A 25,565-nucleotide genomic window follows, 5' to 3' on the forward strand; every position below is an offset into this window, starting at 1 on the left:
AGGCTGAAGCCTGCTTGCTGCTGGCCCATGGGTGCAGACTGTAAATGTTTTTTAGATACCAAACACCCTCCCTTGACGTATAAGTTGATTTTTCTTAAGGTTAAACACATGGGTACTACTTTCTTAACAAGCTGCCATCAGCCTCAACTTGGACTCTTCCTGTCTCTGAATGATGCCGGAGATATATGTGTGTGTGCCCAGTTGTGTCTGGTTATTTGTGACCCCATGAACTGTAGCCCACCAGACTTCTCCATCCATAGGATTTCCCAGGCGATAATACTGGAGTGGGTTGCCGTTTCCTTCTCCAGGGCATCTTCCCAACCCAGGGATCAAACCCCAGTCTCTTTCAAACCCTGCACTGGCAGGTAGGTTCTTTACCACTAGCACCATCTAAATTGATGGTGTTTGATTTTGTTCTTTTGGAGCTGAGGTTACTACCTTGTGTTTACAAAATGTTGGTGTCACCAGGCCCAATATGAAACAAGTCTCTCTCCCCAGGATAGAAGAGCAGATCCTGGAAACTGCCCCAGACATGGTTGCTGCCTTATTAACCTTTGGCCTCCTGTCTCTTTTCCAGGAGAAATTGAGCGGTGCACGTACATCAAATACCACTACTCCTCAGCCACCATCCCCAGGAACCTCACCTTCAACATCACGAAGACCATCCGCCAGGATGAGTGGCACGCTCTGCGTAAGTACACCTGAGTCTCTTTCCTTGGCTGTGACCTTTGGAGGGCATGGACGTTGGATGCCCACCAGCAGTTTGGACAGATGGACCTCTATCAGAGACCTGTGGACAGTCTCAGAACATGGTGGCAATCCTTAAAGTCTGAATATCTGTGGGTCTGAACTGCCCCAGTTGGTTTTGATTGTATTGCAGTTTTGAGGAGTTTGCTTCTACAATTGACACAAAAAGCGATTAGCAGCTAGACAATGATCCGTGGTCTTGCTTTGCCACCCTGGTAGGCATTTCAGATTTCACCTACCTGACTGAACCAACTCCTGGGATTCAAGTCCAGCTTGTCTCCAAGTTGCTCGGGGCATTATTGTGGCAACCTGCTAATCCCTCGTGTCATCCTCTGTGTGGGTTAAGACCTGCTGGTGGTTGCAGGCAGTATTGCACTGGAAATTTGCAATTGGGGGGGGGGCCTGAGTGGGAGGGTCTGGTCCTCCACTGACAAATTTATCTCTTGGAGAAAGAAAGGCTTTGGGACCTGGGTTCTCCTGTGATGGCTCAGCGAAGATCAGAATATGTGCCTTCATTGGTTAGGGAAGATTTTGGTCAGGGATTCTCAGAGACTTAAATTATTAATATGATAAGACGATGACTTAATGAGCAAACAGAGTTGGTTGACTATTTTTACCTTTCTGCTCCACGGGGATCCACCTGCTTGTCTGTGTAAGGATAACTCTGCTTTGTCGCAGGCACGGTTCATGCGAACACATTCTTCCTGCTAGTAAGCTCCACGCCACCTCTTGTGCGCTTGTCATTTCTTCCCGATTCCAGCTTTTTCACATAATGTCACAAGGTTGAGTTTCAGTTTTCATGTATACATGAAGAAGGCTCTTTATTGAAAACAAGGATCCTGTCGTGGGTAAGCTTTGATGAAGGCCAAAACCATCTTTCTTCTCTTTATTGTTGCCTAGTTATCTTTGGCATGCATGGAGCCCACTGGGTCTGTTCCACTTTTGGGGTTGGTTTTAATCAAATCACCATATGTTGATGGGTGGGGTGAAAAACAAGTAAAATTAAACAGAGCAATGATCCATTGGTTTCAGGAAAAATATTGTGACTAGGTGTCTGGATGAGTATTACCTACAGCCACTGGCCCCAAATGGTGTAGGGGCAGGTGTGAGTAGATGGGAAGGCATTAACCAAATGGTTCCTCCTACAAGCTTTATCACTGGTGGAGACACAAACCACACCCTGAGGACAGAGAGCGAATGTCCAACGGGCACCCTCGTGTACTAGATGTTGAGCTAAGCTTCCCACATACTTAACTTTAATGTGAGATTTGCCCTAGAGACACTAGTAAGGGTTATTAATTTCCTTTTTGGAGGTAGACATACCAGAAGCCAAGTATATAAATCCTTGACCGTGACTGCTTATTTGTCACATTGCATTGGTCTAGGATAGTCACTTAATAGACACTTACAATGCATGTTCAAGATACGTGACAAGCTTGGTTGAATAACCACTTAAATATAACTGGAGGGGGAGTCGTCATTGAATTGAAGAAGTTGTTGGTATTGCAGCGTCCATTCAATTCCACTCAATTCAGTCCCAGTTACCAAGTTTTTCTGTGTACTAGGGCACATGGTGGACACCTGGGCCACAGAGAACTCTTTCAAAGAGCTCGCGTCTGGAAGTGGAGGAGGGCGAGGAGGAGTGGAGAGAGACATTCTCAAAGCAAATAATTATAAGGCAATGCGCTAATTACAATATAGTGTAATTGCTTCAAGCAATTAAGATAGCTTGTGAAAGTTTTTCAGCAAGGAGGAGAGTTATTCTAGTGTAAATGGCACAGATGCACTTCATGGGAGACCTGGTAGAGCTTTTTTGGCTGTGCACACAGCAGAGAATCTGGAATTCAGATGGACGACCCATGGCGACATCACTGAAAGTATGTTACATGGTGTTAGCAAAGATAGAGAAGAGGCTGATGCTCAGCTTTATGGACCTTCTCTGAGCCCTGTGTCTTCGGGGTTCTTGTTCTAAAACTGTAGTGCCCTTAGCTTCTGCAGAATCCAGCGTGAGCCTCTGCTGTGGTGAATGGGGGTGCAAACAGATCTATTTTTAACTGATAAAAGCCGTCTCAGCGACTGATGCATGCGGAATTTTGGGCACCCCATGTTGGGTGGAGTCGAGGCTCCCCTTTGGTGTGGGATTCATCTGCCTGTTTCACAAAGCAGCCTGATGGGCTGTGAAGCCAGCAGAGAGCGTCTGCTGTTCTCGACATCCACGGCAGCTATTTTTATCAGAGGGCAGGTGAGCATCGGTCGTATCTGAAGCTGCTGCTAAGTGTAATTGGCAATGTTGATACAATGGGGAACCATAGACAGAAAGAAAAAAGAAAGAGCGCGTTGTGCTCAGTCGTGTCTGACTCTGCAACCCCATGCACTGTAGCCAGCGAGGCTCCTCTATCTATGGAGTTTTCAGGAGTGGGTTACCATTTACTTCTCCAGAGGATCTTCGTAACCCAGGGATCAAACCCAGGTTTCCTGTATTGCAGGCAGGCTCCTGCATGGCGGGCAGGTTCTTTACCAACTGAGCCACCAGGGAAGCCCATGGGGAAGCATAGTAAATGTCGATTTTAGTTTTCAAAGGTCAGATATTGATGACATTAGATAGGAAGTGGGCGTATAAGCCCCCTTTGAAATAGAGTAGAAATGGTCAAAGATTAGCAAACATCTATGATGGAGCTTTAGAAATTAAAAAAAGAAAATCAGACTCTGATTTCTTTACTTATTTGAGAATCCTGTATTCTTTAAGGTTGTTAGTGGGATCAAATAAATTCATTTAATGCTAGGTTGGTTATTGTTTTATAATTTCACCATAATATCTTATATTCAATAATTTTTCTCAGTAAATGATTTTCTGTTAAAGCAAAAAATTTGATTTTTTTTTCTGCTGAAATAATTCTGGGAAAGTATTTCAGACTTTGATGAAGCTCAGGTTATATTGATTACATACATTTTCATCAAGAATTTGCATGTAAGCCTGGATGGGAGGGGAGCTTGGAGGAGGATGGATGCATGTATATGAATGGCTGAGTCCCTTCACGGTTCATCTGAAACTGTCACAATATTATTAATCAGCTGTACCCCAATAGTGAATAAAAAGTTTAAATTTAAACAAAAGAATTTGCATGTGATCATCAAACACTCTTATGAAAAAAATTTTTCTTCAAGTAAAAAAAGCACCATTTGGTTTAAAACTATGCTGTGATTTTTGAATAGTTAATTCTACCAATGAGAGGCTTAACTGTTTGGCTGAGAGCTCATTCACGTTATGGTCCCGTGACTAGCAGGTGAAAGAATAAAATTAATCTGTAGGTTGCTAGGTTTACAAATCCAAGTGTAAGGAGATAATAACCATCACTCTGGGGAGTAAAGGTCAGAGTCGGACCTGTGTGTGTGTGTGTGTGTGTGTGTGTGCGCGCGCGCGCGAGCGCGTAGGGTGGTCTCTGCAATGGAGGTTTGAATGCTGAGTTTTCTGAGTGATTTGGTGACAAGGTTCTGAATCTGTCTTAGATGGTAATTGCTGACGAACAGTTGGATGTGCCCGTTTCTCCTTCCTACCTTGGCAAGAGCTCCCCCAGAGAAGGTAGAACTCTGTCAATAGTAGGGACTGTGCCCTCAACCCGCCCAGACCAGATTGTCTTCTGGGAGCAGTCCACTTTATCTTCCTGCCTGCCTGCCACCCCGAGTGGCGTTGGTCCAGCCTCTGTGGGCTCCAAGGGGGCACTGTACTCCTGCCGGATCTTCCTGCCACCTCCAGGGCTGGAGCAGGATGGGCGCGTGTGGCCAGGCCGGCCAGGAAGGGGGGCCGGTGGCTGCAGGAGATGAGTGGCAGGGCAAGATTGGCAGTGGTCAGGGGACGCAGGCTGGCAGTAGAGTGGCATCTTAAACGGCGATGCTTCCTCCTCTTGCCAGAATGCATCCCTACGGGCTTCTCATGCTCTGAAGCTCAGGCTTGGGTTGTGTGCTGGTTTAGAGGATTCTGTGTCTCTGTGCCACCTCCAGGAGCCCCTGAGGCCATCCCCAGTGGCTATGCCTTTGCTTTCTCTGTCACTGGTGTCCCTTTGGAATGCCCCCCACGGAGGTGGGGGCCTGGATGTAGCCAGTAGCAGGGCAAGGATGGGTGGGTGGTAAGGGGAGGTCTGGGGGGGCCTCTGATAGGACCTGGGGAAGCCAAGGGGGCGCTGAGAAAGCTGGGTCTGGGGAGGGGGTGGTGCTGAGATGTGGGTACTTCTGCAAGGAGAAGCTGCCGTGGAGTGGAGCTGTGCTTGGGGCAATGCCAGTGACCCCAGGGTCAGGGGCGGTGGCAAGGGGCCCTGTGGGGGGCCTGCCTGAGGGCTGCAGAGCAGGTACCGCTGGAGGGTGTGGGGAGGACAGTCCTTTATCCCCTTGGTCTCCCACTCTGCTCATCAGGGGCTCCCCCTGGGGTTTGAGCTCCGAGACTCTGGAGCTCTGTGCCTGTGAGCTCAGATCCTCTCACTTGGCTTGGCGTTTTTAAGATGGAGGTTTCAGCTCACAGTTGATTGCCCCTGGCAGTGGGAAATCAGGGAGCTGGGGCTCCATGTTCCTGCAATCAGATCCTCTCCATTATCTTTCAAGAGGCTGAGAGCCGAAAAAGCGTGAGTTCTTTTTTTTTTTTTTTTTTTTTAAAGCTTCCTTCTATCAAGACTATCAAGGAAGTTCAGCTAATTAAATTGGATGGTCACACAGCACATTTCCAGCTGGCCAGGGAGGGAGGGAAGGAGAGAGGATCTCTGCCCCCGACATTCCCCCCACCCCCTGCTGTCCTCCTGAGGGCTCACCCGGCCCTCCCATCCCCCAGGGACACAAACACACACTCACATGGTAGCCTTGCAAAGTTGAATCAGAAGCAATATGTATGTAGTTCAAGAGGGATGGGAAGAGGAGGGGAAAGGTATTGGGGGAGGGATGACAGAGATGAAGGCTTTGCGGGGGAGCAAAGACATTTCAGCGAACATGATGCAAAGAAGGAGGAGAAATGAGATTCAAAAGTGTCTTGTCTCATGCATGCTCCTTGGATGATACACTTAGATCCCTGACCCCGAGGCCCCTGGCTGTTTACGCTGGGGGCCTGTAGTTTTTCGTTTACTCTGGTGGGGGACCGGCCCCTTCCAGGCGGTGTACCGTGGGAAGCTCAGGCTATCTGCTGCTCTGCTGTGGATCTCCATGCCTCACTCTCCTCTTACTCTGCTTGGTCAAGCCCTACCTGGTTCCTCCTCCAGCCTCTTCCACAGTCTCTTACACACCCTCTCCTCTTTTCAGAATTAAACCCTTCTGCCCCTGAACCCTCCCTGGTGCTAAGACTCCCTCCAGCCACCCCCAGGTACTGCCCACCTGTTGGATCCCAAGCTGCTCCTTGCCCCTCCCTGTTGCTGTTGGCCTTCTGGCCTTGGACTTGTGTTGACTCCTTGCCTGATGGTGCTTGCTTTTTCCTTTCCCAGTGGACTGGCCTGGTCATTCCAGACCGGCCTGCTCATCTGCCCTCTGAAAGTGAAAGTGAAAGTCGCTCAGGTGTGTCTGACTCTTTGCTACGCCATGGACTATACAGTCCATGGAATTCTCCAGGCCAGAATACTGGAGTGGGTATCTTTTCCCATCTTTTCCCTTCTCCAGGGGATCTTCCCAACCCAGGGATCGAACCCAGGTCTCCCACATTGCAAGCCGTCTGAACTTTACTCCTATTCAGACCTCTGGACAGCCCAGGAGTTGCCGAGGTTTCTGGTTCATCATTCCCCAGACATCTCTGGTCACGACAAGATGAATGTGTAGACACAAGAGCTTGGGATGATGATAACAGTAATTATAACAATAATAACTGCCTTTGTTCATACCAGCTGCAATGCTCCTTGGAGGGTGGCTCAAGAGTTTCCTCCTAGGAACCCAGTCCACGTTGTGCTGACTGCTTTGTTGACAGACTAACCAAGCCAGGGAGGAAGGGGCTGTGTAGAGGTCCCCTCTTGGCCTCGGAAGAATCTGAGACTGAGAATCCAGGTCCAAGCTCCAGCAGACTCCCTCCAGCTGTTTTCCCTTTCTGTTTTTGGCTGATGTTACGTAAAACGTCCTAATGAGGTAAACATCCCAGACTTGGGAAGCTTACATCTCCTGCAGTGTCAGCCATTTCCCTTCTCCTGCATCTGTGCCCAGCCAGTGTGAGTTCTCAGCGTGGGCAATCTGTTGTGAGCTGCCTCCTGCTTGCATGCCTGGCATCCATGGAGGTCATCTCTGGCCGGATGCCCTCCCTGGAATTCTGGAAGCTTGGTAGCAGAGGAACCCAGCCAACAGAGCATCCCCATAGGTCACTTGGTGTTCTGAAATCTTGGCCTTTTGTAATCCATCACACATTTCTCTGTCCCCCATCCCCCCAACCTTGCAGGGAACATTGTCAACCTTTCAGGATACCCACAGCCTGCAGCCCAGAGGCTGCCCTATGCTTGTCCTCCCAGAGCTCCCATGGCGTTTTTGCAACAGGCTAGGCAGAGAAAAGCGCAGTCCTTCATGTGATACCACACCTACATCTGCTCTGGCAGCTGTAACTCCAGGCCAGGACTCCTTTCCTTCACAGCTTTCCCTGCCTGTCAAAACCTCCCCTTCCTCTGTCCCACTCCCTCAGGCTTCTGCTAGACAGCGGGTTTACTAACTGGGTGAACCTGTTTGAGTTAAGGTGTTAATGCCTTCTTGGGTTACCTGTCCTGATGGTGTTGTTTTCAGAAAACCTCACTCAAATGACTATGAAGTGTTAAAGGTCGTGTGGAGACACTCTAAAATCATGACACAAGTGTAGCTGTTGATCCCACCTACTTAGATGGTGGCCTGACTAGGGGCCAGTGGTGGAAATGGAGTGGACAGGAGGGAAAGTTTATTTTTGAGGTGGCCTTAGGAGTAAGATTTCCCTGGTGGCTCAGTGGTAAAGAATCCACCTGTCAATACAAGAGACACTGATTCAGTCTGTGGGGTTGGGAAGATCCCTTGGAGAAGGGAATGGCAACCCACTCCAGTATTCTTGCCTGGAGAACTCCATGGACAGAGGAGCCTGAAGGAGTTGCAAAAGAGTCAGACGTGGCTGAGCGACTGGCACTTTAACTTTCGCTTTACAAGTAAGGCTTCCCTGGTGGCTCAGTGGTAAAGAATCCGCCTGCCAATGCAAGAGACGAGGGTTTGATCCCTGGGTTATGAGATCCCCTGGAGAAGGAAATGGTAATCCTCTCCAGTATTCTTGCCTGGGAAATCACATAGACAGAGGATTCTGGGGGGCTACAGTCCATGGGGTCGCAAAGAGTCGGATACAACCAAGCGATAAACAGCAACAACTAGGAGTAGGGAAGAGAGGAGGCCTGGAGTAAGGAGGGGGGCGGGGTTCGGGTGTAGAGTAGACTACAACCTTTTCTGTTAAGGATAGCCACGTACCGAAACAAACCTGAGAACCACTGTGCTGGTGTAATTGCAGTCTTCAGGCCACAATTCATCTGAATGTGCAGGTCCGATTTTGTGCTGGGAATTAGTTGGGAGTCTGGCCTAGAGGCATTCTCTCAGCTTCTGCAGATTGGAGGGTGTTTCCTTCTGGCCGAGCATCCTGATCCAGACGCCACAAAGGAGCCCTGGGTGCAACCCCACTGGCCTTCCTCATCCATTTGTTCTTTTGCTCATTCATTATTCATGGAGTGCCTGTTCTGTGAGAAGCCCCGTGTCGGGTACTGGACGGGATATTAAAAGGTATCCTGCTTTCCAAATTGGATGATATATTTCCAGGTATCAACTAGGCCAGGGATCAAACTGCTTGTTGCTTTACATTTATTGACTACCCAAGGAGTACAGGCTAATGCGGCTGGCATGCACACACATCGTGGGTCCTGACCTCCACACTTAAATGGGCAAGAGCTCATTGCAGGGGAAATAAAAGCAAAGCATAAGACAAAACGACCATATCTCAGAGGCTTGGCCTGTTTTTCCTAGGCTGGGGAAAAGTGGGGATGGTTTAGCATCTGCTGCTGCTTGGCCCTCCGGGGGAGCTGTCCCAGCTCTAGGTGCTAAAAAGGAAGCTTAATATGGCAGGTGACTCATCTTTCCAATAGTTAAGACAATGGAACTCTCTGTCCACAGGAGCTGTAGCAGTGAGGGGGAGAAGCAGGACCAGGAGCTGATGTTCCAGCAGGCAGGGACAGCTCAGACACAGGCAATCCGGGTTGGATGACACAAGGATGTCTGGGCAGCAGACACTTGTCATCAAGACAGTGGGTCAGCAGGCACGAATAGTTAAGGGCTACTTTGGGGATTTTAAGACTACGTGATCCAATAGGGAAGAAGCTGGGCCAGCAGAAGGCAGGCACCCGTTCTCAAGAAATCTGGAGCATTAGGGGATTAGAATAAGAAATAGAGAAAAGTGACGAGGAGAGAAGCCAATTTTAAGGTCAAAGGTACTGTACCTTGATGGAGAAGGAAATGTTTCTGCCTGGGAAATCCCATGGACAGAGGAGCCGATAGGCTACAGTTCATGGGGTTGCAGAGTCGGACACGATCTAGTGACTGAACAACAACAGCTACGCTTGAACACGATGGGAGACCACGTTAGTCGGAGCAGCCGTCTCAGCCTGTGATAGGATTGGTCCTGGGATTTGGGGATGAGGCTGCTTCTGAAGATGGTAGGACTATGGAGAGGGTAGGCCAGAGGCATCTGGGAACCAATGTCACTTAACGGAAAAAGTAATCAGGTTCTCCCTGGTGTGGTAAAGGTCTCATCAGAGTCTAGAGCAATGCTGCTCAATTGTGGTTCATGGACTGGAAGCATCAGCAGCATCTGGGAACTTGTTAGAAATGCAGATTCTTGGGCCTGAACCCAAACCTACCAAGTCTAAACCTTTATGAGCGGGGCCCAGGAATCCGTGACTCTTAACACATTCACATTTGAGAACTCTTGGTCTGGAGGGTGTTGTGGGGGCTGCAGTGGTCAGTGAAGGCTCCTGGGAGGAAAGAGTGTGGGTGGGCTTTGGATGAGAGCTGGGAGAGGGAATGCTGCGTTTTGTACCTCCCACACGGAACCAGGACTTTAAGTTACTTGCATGCTTGTGTTGTCTGTTTCTATTTGGTTATAGCTCTGGTAATTTAACATTTTCCATATCTCTTTCTGTTATTATGGGCTTCCTTGGTGGCTCAGATGGTAAAGTGTCTGCCTGCAGTGCGGGAGACCCAGGTTCGATCCCTAGGTCGGGAAGATCCCCCGGAGAAGGAAATGGCAATCCACTCCAGTACTCCAGTACATTGTACTCCAGTACATTGCCTAGAATATTCCATGGACGGTGGAGCTTGGTAGGCTACAGTCCATTGGGTCGCAAAAAGTTGAACATGACTTCACTTTCTTTCTTTTCTTTTCTGTTACAAAATGGCATGGGAGACGTGAGGTGTATTTTCTTTTTTCCCCCCTATTATGGGGCATCCTCCTGTTATCTAGCTTGAAATCTCTATCATGTATCTGCAGTGTTCTCCTTTCAGAAACAGACTTAAAGCTTCACTGAAGACAGGGGACATTGCATTGAGCTCCAGCTCTGTTGCTCTCAAGGTATACGACCCTGGGCAAACTATGTGAATGTTTTAAGCCCAGTACAGTCATTAGTAAACCGGTGGTAATAATACTATCTTGAGAGTTATTATAAAATTTAAGTTAAACAAGATGGTTCATGTGAAATCAGTAAAGGCTGATACCAAGCAGTGTTGCTGTTGTTTCAGCTGTTAAGCTATATTCGACTCTTTTGAGACCCCATGGACTCTAGCCCACCAGGCTCCTCTGTCCATGGAATTTCCCAGGCCAGAATACTGGAGTGGGTTGCCCTGGATCTTCTCGACCCGGGGATCAAACCCACGTCTCCTGCATTGGCAGGTGGATTCTTTACCACTGAGCCACCAGGGAAGCCCTACCAAGCAGCATTAGGGGCTATAATTACTAGAACACAGAGCTGTGCCTGGCACTGAGTTCCCCATAGGAAATGGGGGAAAGGCTCTGAAATGGTACTTTGTGGACTCAAGGGCTTTTCTCTTCAACTGTATGTAGCCTGTGTGGGTCAGTGTGCCTCGTATATGGCTGTATATGTTGGTGGGTCTGCTTAGGGTTTGCCGTCTGCACAGGTGTGTTTGTGTGTGTGTGTTTGTGTGTGTGTGTGTGTATGTGTATGTGTGTGTAAGTGATAGGAGCTGGCATCTGGTGTTTCCGATGTGGGAGTAGGAAGTGGTTGAGTATATTATGTGCTGAGTGGCAACCGTGTGGCATATTGTGAAAGAAGTTTAAGAGCAGAGAATCCTCAGTGTTTGGGATCCTCAGTGGGATAGCACAGAAAAAGTAGTCTTTAATTTGTCAGTTGTGTCCAATAGGGATGCAGTTTAGACAATAACAGGAGCCTCTAAAAGAAGATTTACATGCTAAGTGTCTAAAAAGTAACATCTTCAGAGCTTTGAAGATAAATATACTGTGAGTACATTTGTGTTGAAATTGTCAAGGGGAATATGAAAATGATTCTCGCTTAACTATTGCAGCCTAGCCCTGCCTTCCAGGAAGGCTGCAGTTTCCAGTACGTCCTCTGATCAGAGCCTCTCTTATTCCTCTTATTCCTGAGGTGAAAAGACACTTCCCCAAAGAGGATGCAGTGAGTGTGTTGGAAGTAGAGGCAAGAGAATGTCCGGGAAGAGAATAGGTGACGCTGGAGACAATATTCCTGTCCTGGGGGAAAGGGAACTCCTTTTCGTCTCTCTCTCTCTTTTTTTTGTAGTACAACATATATTTATTAAAAATTTAATAGCAAATTCTTAGTCGCCTATTAAGAGTCTTGCTTATGATAGGTTCTCAGAAACGATCTCTTTTTATACTTCGCTGTTATGTTGACGTTTTCTACATGTTTTAAATATAAGAACCAATTACAGAATGGTGGTCTGGATGGATCATTGCATGTACTCCCAAAACAAAGACAAAAATTGCGGTAAAAGTTCATATTAAAAAGACTTAGGGCCTCATATTCTTAGGGAGCCCCCAAACATGCACAATTAAATTTTATTTTCTCCTGTGAAGAAAAAAAATAAGATTTAAAAAGATACTGAAATAGCCTCAGGGAACTCCTTATTTTCAACTCAGTGCCCACGGTGGGCCAAGGGGTGGTGCTGGCTGTGGTTGGTCATGACTTCTGCCATTCCTTGTTACCAGCTAAGGAGGACTAAGAATTGCAGGAAGATTGGTTAACCTTGGAGATTAGCTGGTGACTTGCCAGTTGAAAGAGAGGAGGCTACAGCACTGCCCAGCCCATGTCCCTTTGGGAGGAAGAACTAGAACCCGGGTCTTTGTGAATGCAAGATTCACGCTCTTTCCTTGCTCCAAGGGTCCCTTCCTATGTCTTACAAGATAAGCTGACTCACTTTCTCTTTTCCCCTCTCTGCCTGTTTTCCCAAATAAGCTTTACTCCCCCTGCCCCGCCATTATCCCAAAGAACAACTCTAATTCATCCTCCAGCCCCGCACCCCCACCATCAGCTACTTCCCCTCCATCTCATTATCCAAAGTGAATGAGGCTCCTCACCCCTTGAGCAACCAGGCTCCCCACCCCCTCCACCCAAGAGTTCTGGTATTCAAAAGGAACCAAAGAAAGCTATTTATTTTCCACTTCTCTGTTTTTCTTTTCATTTAATTACTGGTATCACAACAGGATTTTTTTTTCTGTTGCTTTTCATTGCAAATGTATAGTATTTCATCTACATTATGAGTTAAATAGGCTTTTGTGGGCCAGCCTAGAAACCCAATCATCATTTATAACAGATATGACTTCTCTGGAAATGGGTTCTGAATTCCAAATAACTGACTTACAAATGAGGTTTTAGAATGGAGCTCATTTCAGAGCTGGAGACTGTATCTTCTACTTTCTAGGCAGTGTACCTCTGAATGATTTTGCTGTCTCCCCTCTTTTTATATCTCTTGTTCTTAGGCTGGATTCCCCCAAATTAGGTACCCTCAATGGGGTGAGAGCTCAGACTGTTCTGTCCCTTGTTCTCAGCCCATAACCAGCTACTGATACATTTAATTAATGTTAATTCATACTCCACAATATGTCCTATGTAGGCTTGGCTGAAACCAACCATGAGACACTGAGCATCCTTGGTGCTAGGGATCGTTCAGTCTCAGGACCCCCCAGCCCCCAACTCAGTTCATGCTAGTAAAATGAGGCTATTTATGTAACATTTCCTGGAGGCTCTTTGCTTGGGTACCTGGCACCAAATTGGAAATGAGCAGTCAGAGTGGTGTGTGTGTGTGTGTGTCCTCCTGAGACTGAGAAGCTGCTAAACATGGGCGTGGAGATGATACCACGTGGGACCCACATAGTGTTCATATTCCTCACACCACCACATCCCACTGACTCACTCATGAGGCCTCTAGATGCTGCACAGTTGCCAGGGAAACCAGGAAAAGGAACTGTAGGAAAGCCATCTCCTCCCTAAGCTCCTGGGCGTGCCCCCTTGAGGGTGGAGGAGGGGAGAAGAAAGAGAGTTCTTCCTGGCTGTGATAGGTGGTTGGGCAGTGCTGACGCCTAGCCAGCATGCCCTCCTTCCCCAGGTTGGCTTTCTCCGTGCGTCGTCGTCGTCGTGCATCATCGTCGTTGTGTGTCATCGTCGTCGTGCGTCGTCGTCGTCGTGCGTCATCGTCATTGTCATCGTGCATTGTTGTCGTCGTGTGTCCCCTGAGCTTTACGTTCTGCTGTTCCCTCTCTCCCATTCACAGCGCCATCAGCTCCTGCCCCAAAGCAATCTTTTAATTTCCTGGAAGTTAAGATGACTTCTCTACTTCATAAAGAGTAGGGACTTCTGGCTTGTGGTTAAGGTTTGAAATCCAGCTGCTGTTTAGTTTGGCAGAACTAGCAGAAATGTGCCATTAAAAGAATGATTAACTCAACTCCATCTCCTCTTTCAATTGAAAGAAAGGGGCTGGGATCTAAGTGCTTACAATTCCCCATCAGAGCTTTGCGGCTCTGGTTAATGAAGATCCATCTTTGGTCATCCTTGGAATGACCTAAGTTCCTTCAATGCTGGGTTGAGGGCCTGCGGTGTGCACAACATTGGAACCAGGCAGTGAGAGAGGGGTCTTCAGGGGGCCCACAGTCTCCCAGAGGACACAGGGCAGTGATTTCAGATTGAGACAGCAGGGGCTGGCACTACAGGACATGGACAAACCAAATGCTATTAGCAGTGTCCATAGGAGGAAAAGACCATCTCAGCCCAGGATAAAGGGGCAGGAATAGTGGCATTGAAATGGGCTTAAAGTAGTTGACTTGTTAAGTTTATTGAGTTCCTACCATTTACTGGAAACTATTCTAAGTACCAGATGAAAGAGCCAGCAATTCCTGCCCTCATGGAGTTGCATTCTCGTGGGATCATAACTACCACTTATTGGTGAAGCTTAACTTGGGTCAATGGCTATATTCAGTTCAGTTCAGTCGCTCAGTTGTGTCCGACTCTTTGTGACCCCATGAATCGCAGCATGCCCAGCCTCCCTGTCCATCACCAACTCCCGGAGTTCACTCAGACTCACATCCATCGAGTCAGTGATGCCATCCAGCCATCTCATCCTCTGTTGTCCCCTTCTCCTCCTGCCCCCAATCCCTCCCAGCATCAGATACATTACATCCCCAATATGCCTCATTTCACTTAAACCTCAATTGTCTTATGAGGGGCATGTTATTATTGTTATTGTTATTGCAGCTTTCAGTTCAGTTCAGTTCAGTCGCTCAGTTGTGTCCGACTCTTTGCGACCCCATGAATCTCAGCACGCCAGGCTTCCCTGTCCATCACCAACTCCCGGAGTTCACGCAGTCTCATGTCCATCAAGTCAGTGATGCCATCCAGCCATCTCATCCTCTGTCGTCTCCTTCTCCTCCTGCCCCCAATCCCTCCCAGCATCAGAGTCTTTTCCAATGAGTCAACTCTTCGCATGAGGTGGCCAAAGTACTGGAGTTTCAGCTTCAGCATCATTCCCTCCAAAGAAATCCCAAGGCTGATCTCCTTCAGAATGGACTGGTTGGATCTCCTTGCAGTCCAAGGGACTCTCAAGAGTCTTCTCCAACACCACAGTTCAAAAGCATCAATTCTTCGGCGCTCAGCCTTCTTCACAGTCCAACTCTCACATCCATACATGACCACAGGAAAAACCATAGCCTTGACTAGATGAACCTTTGTTGGCAAAGTAACGTCTCTGCTTTTCAATATGCTATCTAGGTTGGTCATAACTTTCCTTCCAAGGAGTAAGCGTCTTTTAATTTCATGGCTGCAATCACCATCTGCAGTGATTTTGGAGCCCCCAAAAATAAAGTCAGCCACTGTTTCCACTGTTTCCCCATCTATTTCCCATGAAGTGATGGGACCGGATGCCATGATCTTCGTTTTCTGAAAGTTGAGCTTTTAAGCCAACTTTTTCACTCTCCACTTTCACTTTCATCAAGAGGCTTTTTAGTTCCTCTTCACTTTCTGCTGTAAGGGTGGTGTCATCTGCATATCTGAGGTTATTGATATTTCTCCCAGCAATCTTGATTCCAGCTTGTGTTTCTTCCAGTCCAGCGTTTCTCATGATGTACTCTGCATATAAGTTAAATAAGCAGGGTGACAATATACAGCCTTGACGTACTCCTTTTCCTATTTGGAACCAGTCTGTTGTTCCATGTCCAATTCTAACTGTTGCTTCCTGACCTGCATACAGATTTCTCTACTAATGGGAAAACTGAGGCTTACAGAAGACAGGTAACTTGAGAGCCATGTGGACTGAGTGTTATGACTTTATGATATCTTGAAAGTGTTAGTTGCTCAGTTGTGTCAGGCTCTTTGTGACCCCATGGACTGTAGCCCACCAGGTTCCTCTGTCCATGGAGTTCTCCAGGCAAGAATACTGGAGTGGGTTGCCATTCCCTTCTCCAGGGGATCTTCCCAACCCAGGGATCAAACGTGGCTCTTCTGCACTGCAGGCAAATTCTTTACTGTCTGAGCTACCAGGGAAGCCTTAGGAAATGCATCCACCAGCTCTGTCTGGGAGGGATGGAGGGGAGTGGAGTCTGGACTCTGAGGGGCCTTCTATAATATCCCAGGCCTGAGATCATAGTGATCTGGATTGGACTCTCAGCAGTGGATTATGTGAGACTTGAAGAAATAAGGAGATGTAGGTGGATGTGCTTGTATAAGTGCTCTGTGGAGGAGGGTTGAGATTCTGACATGTGTAGACAAAGTCTGAATGAGTGGGTGTCTAACTCACTCCCTACAGGGGCATGGCAACTGTATTTATCTTGAGAACAACTTTATTAGCACTAACTGTGGACTCAGACAGAGAAGGTGATGGCACCCCACTCCAGTACTCTTGCCTGGAAAGTCCCATGGACGGAGGAGCCTGGTGGGCTGCAGTCCATGGAGTCTCGAAGAGTCAGACACGACTGAGCAACTTCACTTTCACTTTTCACTTTCATGCATTGGAGAAGGAAATGGCAACCCACTCCAGTGTTCTTGCCTGGAGAATCCCGGGGACAGGGGAGCCTGGTGGGCTGCCATCTATGGGGTCGCACAGAGTTGGACACGACTGAAGCGACTTAGCAGCAGCCGCAGCAGCAGTGGACTCAGAATATGAAAAGTAAGCTTTGCTTGAAGTGGAGGGAAGAATTAACTATTTTTTGTTGAGCTTACATTTCTCTTTTCGTGTGCAGAAATAAGGTATATTCATTACGTCCAAAGATAATTCAACCTTGGCATGCAATAAATGCATGAATCATACATCTCTTTGGCCTTCAAGTCTCAAGGCTAACAACAGTTTTCATTCTGTCATTAAACAAGACCTATTTGATCATGATCATTAATCTGTAAAAATTAGTTTTCATGTGTATGTTATATTTAAATAAACTAAAATATACCAAGCTCACTGAAGCTGTTCTTGCGAATAGAATTGTCAACTGTAACATAGTTGGCAAATACACCTATTACTCATGAACTCAGATTTAAGGGGATAGTTAGATTTTCATCTGTCTTTGGGTATTTAAACTGGATTCTCACCTAGGGATCATGAAGGGGGAAAAAATCAATGAGGAGCTATTACTTACTCTCCGAAGAGGGGTTCTTCTGCCTTACCCGAGTGGAGCTGTGAATAATTCAACACATTCCTGGGCTCCTTTTTCCTTTCTTGAGGTTGAGCTTATTAAAATTGCATGGCCAAAGGACACTGGTGAGGAATTGACTGGCTCCCTCCATCTCAGCTGCCAGAAGCCCCAACATGGTCTCATAACAATCTCAGCTCAGTCTCTGGGGACACTGGGCTGCCATCAGCTGGGGATGACGCATGGGTGAATGAAGAAAGTGGGGGAGGAAGAGCCAGGCATCTCCTCCATGCCGTAGCTTTCGTCCATTCCCTTGGCAGCCATTCTGGTAGTGCATGGAAGTGGGATGCTATCTCCATGTTCTCTATTGATTAACTTGGTCATCATTGTTGGCCCCCTCATTAAGTATTTAGAATTTAGAGTTCACTGTGCTCTAGGTAAGTGATGAAGAGTCAGGGCATCCTTTTAGAAGCTTTCCAAGACTATCTAATTCATCTCCTCGAATGAGGGGAAATCTCTAGAGAAAGCATCTAAACTGAAGATTACAGTCAGTGCTATGTTTGTTGGGGGGAAGGGGGAATCCGATGACACTAAAGAGTTTTTGAAAATGCTATGGTTCTTTTGGAGCATTTTTTTTATGGGTCAATATATATAAGTTTCTTGAACCAGCTAGGATTCAACTTGGAGGCTGAAAATGGTGGGAACCCAATGAGACTTTTAAATCCTGTGGACCCAGGTCAGATTTATTTAAGCGTTGTCAGGGAGATTGAAACCGAATGTTAAATCTGATTAATCTTGCAAGGAGGGAGGGAATCTGAGACAGATATCGCCATCAAGTGCTATTCTGGGCAGCAAACATTTGCCCACCATCTGAATCCTTCTTTAAGTCTCTGGTTGTAATCCTTCCCTCTTACCACTCACCCCAACTCTGGTTCCTGTTCTTCCTCATTAGATTGATGTTTTCCCCTCCTCCTATCTTATGTCTTTTTTTCATCAGTTTATTTTGCTTCTCCTGATGCTCAAAATAAAACATGATTAAAAAAAAAAACTTGATAGGAAAGTGTAAAACACCAGAAAAACATCAAATCATCTAAAATTCTACTACCAATAGGCAAGTTACCATTATGGCATATATCCTCTTGCATTTCTTTCCATAGTATAAATCATACTTTTCATGTAATTTTTTATCTCAAGTTTTATTTATAATCATATCATAAGCATTTCCCCTTGGCATCAAAATTCTTCTTAATCACAATTTTAATGGCATCATAATACTCAACCATATGGATATTCACAATTTGCTTAACCTTTTCCTTTAAAATTAAATGTTTATGTAGTTCTAGTTTTAGGCTATTATGATAATGTTGTAATGATAACCCTTGTATGTAAATCTTTAACCATCTTTTTGATAATGTGTTGAGGATAAATTCCTGGAACAGGGATTATTGGCTCAAAAGATACATATTTTTTTTAGGTTCTTCATGAACAATGCCAAATATCCTTTCAGAAAACTTGGGCCAGTTTCATCTTATCTAAATTTACCTACACTGAAAATTCTTTTTTCACTCAAGCATATACTAATTTGATTGATGAGAAATAGTAACTCATTTTTGAAATTGTCATTACTATGAGACAGGTTTGAGCTGAAAGAAATGGTTATTAGCCATTGTGTTTCTCCCTTTTCAAGTTCTCTCTTCAATTGTCTTTACTTTCCTATTGCTTTATGTTTCCACCTCAAATGAATTAGCCCATCTTCAGAATATGTGTCACTTGACTCCTCCTCTAATCCTCCCATCAACTCCCCCTTAATCCTTTGCCACCTCTAAAGATTTCTGCTTTCAGGGCTAAGAGGTTGACAGCCCCTGGATTACAGGTACCAAGCCCTAAGAGGTGTTCAGAAAATGAATCCCTGTAGTTACTTAAATGGGTTCAAGAACACTTTGGATTTTGTGGTCTTGGAGTTGCCATGAGGAATGAGACCCTGTCTTGCTCACACCTTTGTGACCAGCGCCTAGAACAAAGCTGACACACGAGGCAAGGCACTCGGTGCCTGTTCGTTGAGTGAAAGGGCAAAGCCTTTTCACGTTTCCAGCTTCTTCGCAGTGGTTTGACTCTCCTGACCCACAGCTCTCTCCCTGATCTCAGGAAAAGAACAAGGGGGGCTGCCAAGCAAGTTTGAAATTAACCTACATTTTGCAGTTTGTACAAGAATATAATTAGATTCCTTCTCCAGAGGTACTCCATTAATGTAATCGATGATAGTAGTTACTCAGTATGTAGCCTTAAAAAATTGCTGATGCCTCATAAAAACAAACACTTGCCTAGTAAAATTCTCTGCCCAGGACTAGCCACTTATCTGTTTTCTTTTTGTATGAGACCTGGTATCTCCTCTGCGGCATGTCCACTTAGAGACAGCAGCCAGGCCTGCTCCCTTGGAGGCCGGAAGGACCCCTCAGTCATCACACCTGTGAAGTGGAGGGCTCTTGCTGCTGGTGGGAGGCATGGAATTGCGTGGCTCTCACCATCAGCTAGTTCTCCCATGCTGGCTAGCTGGTGCTTCCCATGGCTGACCATACGATCCAGTCAGCACTGCTATTGCCATACAACTTAACTCTTTTATTTTATCTTTTTAATAGACATGTAAATATGCGTGAATTCAGCACCAGTTAAACTCGTGTAAATTTAGAAAAGCCACTTCCTTCTTTCACCCTGTTTCTTCCTTCTCCTACCAGAAAGCATTCTCTAGCCTTGGGGTGTCATGGGTCTCCAGTTGTCCTGCCTTTAACTGCAGGCAGGCTCATGCCCATCAGGGACCCTGAGCCTCCCCTCAGAGACTTGTGGGGAGATATCAGTTGGGCCCTAAACCCGGGAGCAAGAGGCTAGTGATGGAGACATCACCCCCTGGTTGAGAAAAGAGTGAAGAGGTCATCTGAGCACAGCTGTGAGCTGCCATCTCTAATAACCAGGGGGAAGTGGGTGATGTCAGTTCCTGCACTGGAAAGTTCTTTTGAGTGACTTGGAGCAGATGGAGAGAGCGTGGTGATTTGCACATGGTGATCCCGGAGGAACCTGTCAGTTCTGAGGTTAGGTCTCCATTCTCCTCTCTCCAAGGAAGCCCCTCCTGCATGCCACTCTTAATGCTCTGTTTACTTCATATCACAGTCACTGACTGTTGTGCTTGTCTACCCGAAGGCGAGGGAGATGTCTTATACACCTCCAGGTATCTGGTACGTAGTAGGCATGAAAACATTTCTTTAAAAAAGTTGCAGAATGTGAAAGTGGAGTTGTTGGATGCAGGGACAGAGCAGAACATTATGGTGCTAACTCGGTTGTTGAAATTAGAATTGATATTGCTCTCATTGGGCGAGCTCTGTTTTGAGGAAGAAATTTCTCCATTTTCCATATTAACTCTGGAAACCTTTCTCCAAGTGATGGCCGCACTGTAACTCTTCCTCCGTTTTGGGCTCGTCCTTCTCGCGGGTTCCTATGCATTTCAGCACAAACAGACGCTGGGAGCTAGACTGTGGGGGTGTTATAACTTCCGCATCCCACTGGGGTATGTGTTCTGCCAGAGAGGAGTCTGGGCCTCTGGTTACACAGATGCTTCCAGGGTCCTCGGTGTTCGGAAGGTCCAGAGCACTTTGACTTGTCCCTCTGCTGGTTGAAAGGGTGTTGGGGATTCTGTGTGTCCCTGAAGTGTGTGTGCGTGCATGCGTGCTGAATGCTTCAGTCATGTCCGACTCTGAGACCCCATGGACTGTAGCCCATCAGGCTCCTCTATTCATGGGATTCTCCAGGTGAGAATACTGGAGTGGGGTGCCATTCCCTCCTCTAGGGGACCTTCCCATGCCAGGGATCGAACCTGCATCTCTTATGTCTTGCTCATTGGCACGCGGGTTCTTTACCACTAGCGCCACTTGGATTCTCCACCAAATAGACTTCTCTCTTTTGAAAAATAGGCAGCACCTAGTTCGACTTCTTTGACTTCACTGTGCCTCTGTCCCTGTCTCATGAAGTGGCCCCTGCACAGAATTTGCAAATTGTGGTCCCAGCACCACCAGCACCAGAATCACCTGGCTAGGCTTGCAAAATATCCGATTCTGGTCCTGCCAGTTCAAGCTGGTGAATCTAAGTTGTAAGCAGGGCCCAGGAATCTGAATTTTAGCAAACTCTGACGATTATTCCTAAGAGTTGGCTAACTCCTGCCCTAGTGCGTGGGGGAGCTGGTCTCCTGGGGAGCAGTGGTCCTAAAAGATGTCTGGTCCAGGTGGGACCAAGATAGTCACTGCTCCCTTTCCACAGCCTACTTCTTGCTGATCCATAGTTATATATAAAGCTGGTGATATGCATTGTTGGGGTTAAAGTATGAATAAGATGATGCCTCTGTCATTATTTTAAAGAAGATGTCTGTATTCATACCTGATCACTTTAGTACATGATACATTGGGACACATCAAATGCCATAAAAGACAGGGAGAAGGGAGCATTTTAGGAGGTTGGGATGATCTGGTGAAAGTTTAATGGAGGTAGGATTCAAATTGGACCTTGAAGAGTAGCTGGGACTTCCCAGGCACATGTGGGAAACGAAGACCTTCTAGACTGATGGAGCCATGTGAGCAAACTTCTGGAGGCAAGGAGGATACTGGGATATCTGAGCAGTGGAAGGAGTCCCATGTGGCTGGAATGTGCGAGGCTTACGGATGGGAGAAGAGACTGGAGGAGGAGTAAAACTCACATACTTTAAGACTCTCCTCTGTTGGCCCATGGGAGAACTTGAAACATTTTCTAGTAGGATAAGATATGATCACATCCTCTGGGAATAAAACCTGGTCCAGGGGTTTGCATGACCATCTATTTCCCCACATTTGGGTGAAAGTGTTAGTCGCTCAATCGTGTCTGACTCTTTGCGACCCTATGGACTATAACCTGCCAGGCCCCTCTGTCCTTGGAATTCTCCAGACAAGAATACTGGAGTGGGTAGCCATTCCCTTCTCCAGGGGATCTTCCCAGCCCAGGGATTGAACCCGGGTCTTCCGCATTGCAGGCTGATTCTTTACCGTCTGAGCCACCTTTGGGAGTGGTCACCACATTTGGGTTCAGTTCAGTCGCTCAGTCGTGTCTGACCCTTTGTGACCCCATGAACCGCAGCACGCCAGGCCTCCCTGTCCATCAACAACTCCTGGAGTTCACCCAAACTCATGTCCATTGAGTCGGTCATGCCATCTAACCATCTCATCCTCTGTTGTCCCCTTCTCCTCCTGCCTTCAATCTTTCCCAACATCAGGGTCTTTTCAAATGAGTCAGCTCTTTGCATCAGGTGGCCAAAGTATTGGAGTTTCAGCTTCAACATCAGTCCTTCCAGTGAACACCCAGGACTGATTTCCTTCAGGATGGACTGATTGGATCTCCTTGCAGTCCAAGGGACTCTCAAGAGTCTTCTCCAACACCACAGTTCAAAAGCATCAATTCTTTGGCGCTCAGCTTTCTTTATAGTCCAACTCTCACATCCATACATAGCTACTGGAAAAACCATAGCCTTGACTAGATGGACCTTTGTGGACAAAGTAATGTCTCTGCTTTTTAATATGCTGTCTAGGTTGGTCATAACTTTCCTTCCAAGGAGTAAGCGTCTTTGAATTTCATTGCTGCAGTCACCATCTGCAGGGATTTTGGAGCCCCCCAAAATAAAGTCAGCCACTGTTTCCACTGTTTCTCCATCTATTTGGGTGGTCACCTGCAAATTGGCACTTGCCATGGGTATTTGCCATCTACCTCAATAAGGATTAAATAATGAGCTGCTGATCTTCAACACCAATGCAAGGAGTTCAGGGTGGAGAGCAGAAATAAGGCACTCTGTGCTCCAGGTGGGCAGGAAAACTGATTGGACAGGTCTTCAGATAACTGGGTATTTTCAGGAGATGATTTTCAAAGCCTAATTCTTGTATCTCCTCATGTCTAGAAAAGCACTAAAATCCTTCATAGTGACAACTGTTCCTCGTGACTAGCAAAGCTTCATGAGACTAGTAGAAACCTTCTGGAAAAACATGTGCTTGATTTGCATGTATTCCCCCTTCACCAAAATCACATATATAGTGTCCTCCCCACCGCCTCTTTGGAGCAGTTTCTCAGAGCTATCTGAGGTGCTGCCTCCCGGGCTGCAGTCCTCATTTTGCCCCAAATAAAACGTAACTCACAACTCTCAGGTTGTGCGTTCTTTTAAGTCGACGGGGTTAACAAAGTCCTTTATTCCCTTTGTGTCACCTCACCCCTCAAGCCCTCAGAATTCTAAACCATCTGTACTCCAGTCCACATGATAGAGCCAAACCTCGGTGAGAGAGGAAAGGACGGACAGAGAACGCAGTTTGGTCATTTCTGCATTGTCCACCGCGCTGCTGGAGGGATAGGCGTGGGAGGTGAAGAATTCATGACCGTGTGTGTTACCAGAGGCACGTATACTTGGCTTTGCAGTGCGTGGTGTGATTGCTGGCAGCAGGAGCAGCTAATTTACCTTCCTAATTAGGCAGATATTCAAATGAGTTGGCACTCCCTGAACGCATGCCACCAAATTGCAAGGCCCTGTCAAAGAAACCATGTCCATCTTCATGTTAATATTAATTATTTACGTTCATACTAGTTAAGAGTACTCTGGAGCATTAGCATTAAGAGATCTCCCATCAGCCTGGCTTGTATGGCCAATGGGCTCCCAGCTGGACGTCTCCATTTGTGATTGATTTTTTATGAAGCTGGGAATAATCTCTACCACACTTAGAATTGTTGAATGGAGGCTTCTGATTTGTTGTGGTAAGGGATATGTTGTTACGTTGATAATAGTTTCCTGTTTGGTGTAGAATTCTTGCTCGAAGGCAGATTTCTCTGTGTTGCAGCGTACACAGTAGCATGGGAAAGCCATTCGTGGTTCTAATTCCCTTTCGAACTTTAGTTTCCAGTAAAGTACAGTTAGATGTGAATGATGGGATGTACTCTAAGCCCATATGTAGACAGGACAGAATTTATAACCATCAGTAAAAGCATTCATCTTTCACTTATGCATCTCATCATGGAATTTTATAGCTAGAAGCAACTTTAGAGATCAACTAATCAAACTTTATCATTTTAGTAATGAAGCCCAGAGAAAGTTAAGGATCTGGAGTCTGTAGTACTAAAAGTGTGTTGTGGGGTACAGGCTAGCCAAGGATACAAAGAGAAGTGGATTGGAACCCTGAAAACCCTCTGAGGATCATGCCAGGTTGATTGTCTCTGTGTATCTTAGTCACTATACTTCCTATGGGTCCATGCTGGAGAGGGTACTCGTACTTGCTCCTTAACAATTGCCACTGAGCCCCAAGAAATTGCTAGGCACCCTTCAAGATCTTTGGATAACTGATGGACAAGGTGGGCTTAGTCCTTTGCCGTTTGCATCTTGTATTTCCCCCAGACATATGGCGCTTTCTGCTGGCTTCAGGCCTGTCCTAGACCCAGCTCAGCCTTCCACATCCTGGGTGTGTGATGTTCCTTAAGCTTGCCTGCTGTTTGGTTTTTTAATGAGAGCGAACTGAAGAGCACAAGAGGGATTTTCCTCTCTCTGTGCAATCACCAGCAAGAATTGAACTGGATGAGAGCGAGAGAAGCGGAGCAGAGCTGCAGTGATGCTATCCAGTTCCAGCTTCTAAATGTTCTCTGGGAGGCTAGCCAAGCAAACACCCTCACCCCCAGGCCCCTGTGAAGGTTGGGAGGGGCTGGATGGGGGGAGCTCGGAGCTCAGGAAGGGTTTGTAATGAGGCGGAGAGGAAATGGGAAGAGTTCCCCAGCATCTCCTGTATTGGCATGCGGGTACTTTACCACTAGGGCCACCTGGGAAGCCCCCTCTCCAGCATCTCTGATTAAACCACTCTCAAGTTTGAGAAGTTACAGAGGTCAGGTGAAGGGGAGCTAGACAAAGGGGGAGATGGGTAAGAGCGAGGGGAGGCAGATGTGTGAGTGGTGATGGGGTTCCCAGAGCCCCAAAGAGGAGTTCCGAAAGTCCTGAGCAGAGCTTGTCTCTCCCCTGGACATAAATAGACACTCTGTGCAGGAGGGGAGGCAGGCACTGGGCCAGCACATCAGTGCCCTGTGCACGAGCTGGAAGAAGGTAACAGAGCCAAGCCAACTGCCCGGGGCCTGCCTTTCCCCCACAGTACAGATTATTTCAAAGGGATCGTCTCTGTCCCTCTAAGAATAATTGAAGCATATGGGATGGGTGAGGAGCTAGAATAAAGTAACCCAGAGTAAGGAAAGGCCTGGGAAAGAAGCTGATGAGACACACCTTGAGAGCGGAAATAATCCATGAGAAAACTATTAAACAAAGTAGAAAAGAAAAACAGGTGAATATTTATCTGATGCTCTGATGGGAGAAAGATTTTTTAAGCTTAAGGGAAATCACAAAGGAAAATATTGATAGGCTTGTCTACATTCAAATCAAAAACGACACAGTCCCCAAATTAATGAAAAATTAAAAGGCAGAGAAACCTGAGCAAATACTTGCAACAAACACAACAGACAAAACATTAGCTTTTTTAATATGGTAAGAGGGCATGCATATAGATTCAGAGCCCATTAAATAAATGCATGAAGGCTTTGACAAGGTGGCCCGAGGGAAGTCGAAATTCTAACATACATGAAAAATGTTCAATTTAACCAAGTAATCTGAGATGTCAATATAGTAATATCATATTTTTTTTATTTT

The 25,565-nt window shown here is 46.6% G+C and overlaps 1 protein-coding gene across 1 annotated transcript in view; it reads left to right on the forward strand.

Moving 5' to 3' along the window:
• TMEM178B (transmembrane protein 178B) overlaps positions 1-25,565 on the forward strand; it is a 408,156-nt gene that overhangs the window by 132,327 nt on the left and 250,264 nt on the right. The window contains exon 3 of the mRNA XM_010855025.1: positions 578-691. Coding sequence (XP_010853327.1) covers positions 578-691 — 114 coding nt within the window. The remainder of the gene's footprint in view (positions 1-577; positions 692-25,565) is intronic.

Source organism: Bison bison, unplaced genomic scaffold, assembly GCF_000754665.1.
Source record: "Bison bison bison isolate TAMUID 2011002044 unplaced genomic scaffold, Bison_UMD1.0 scf7180017864352, whole genome shotgun sequence".
NCBI lineage: Eukaryota > Metazoa > Chordata > Mammalia > Artiodactyla > Bovidae > Bison > Bison bison.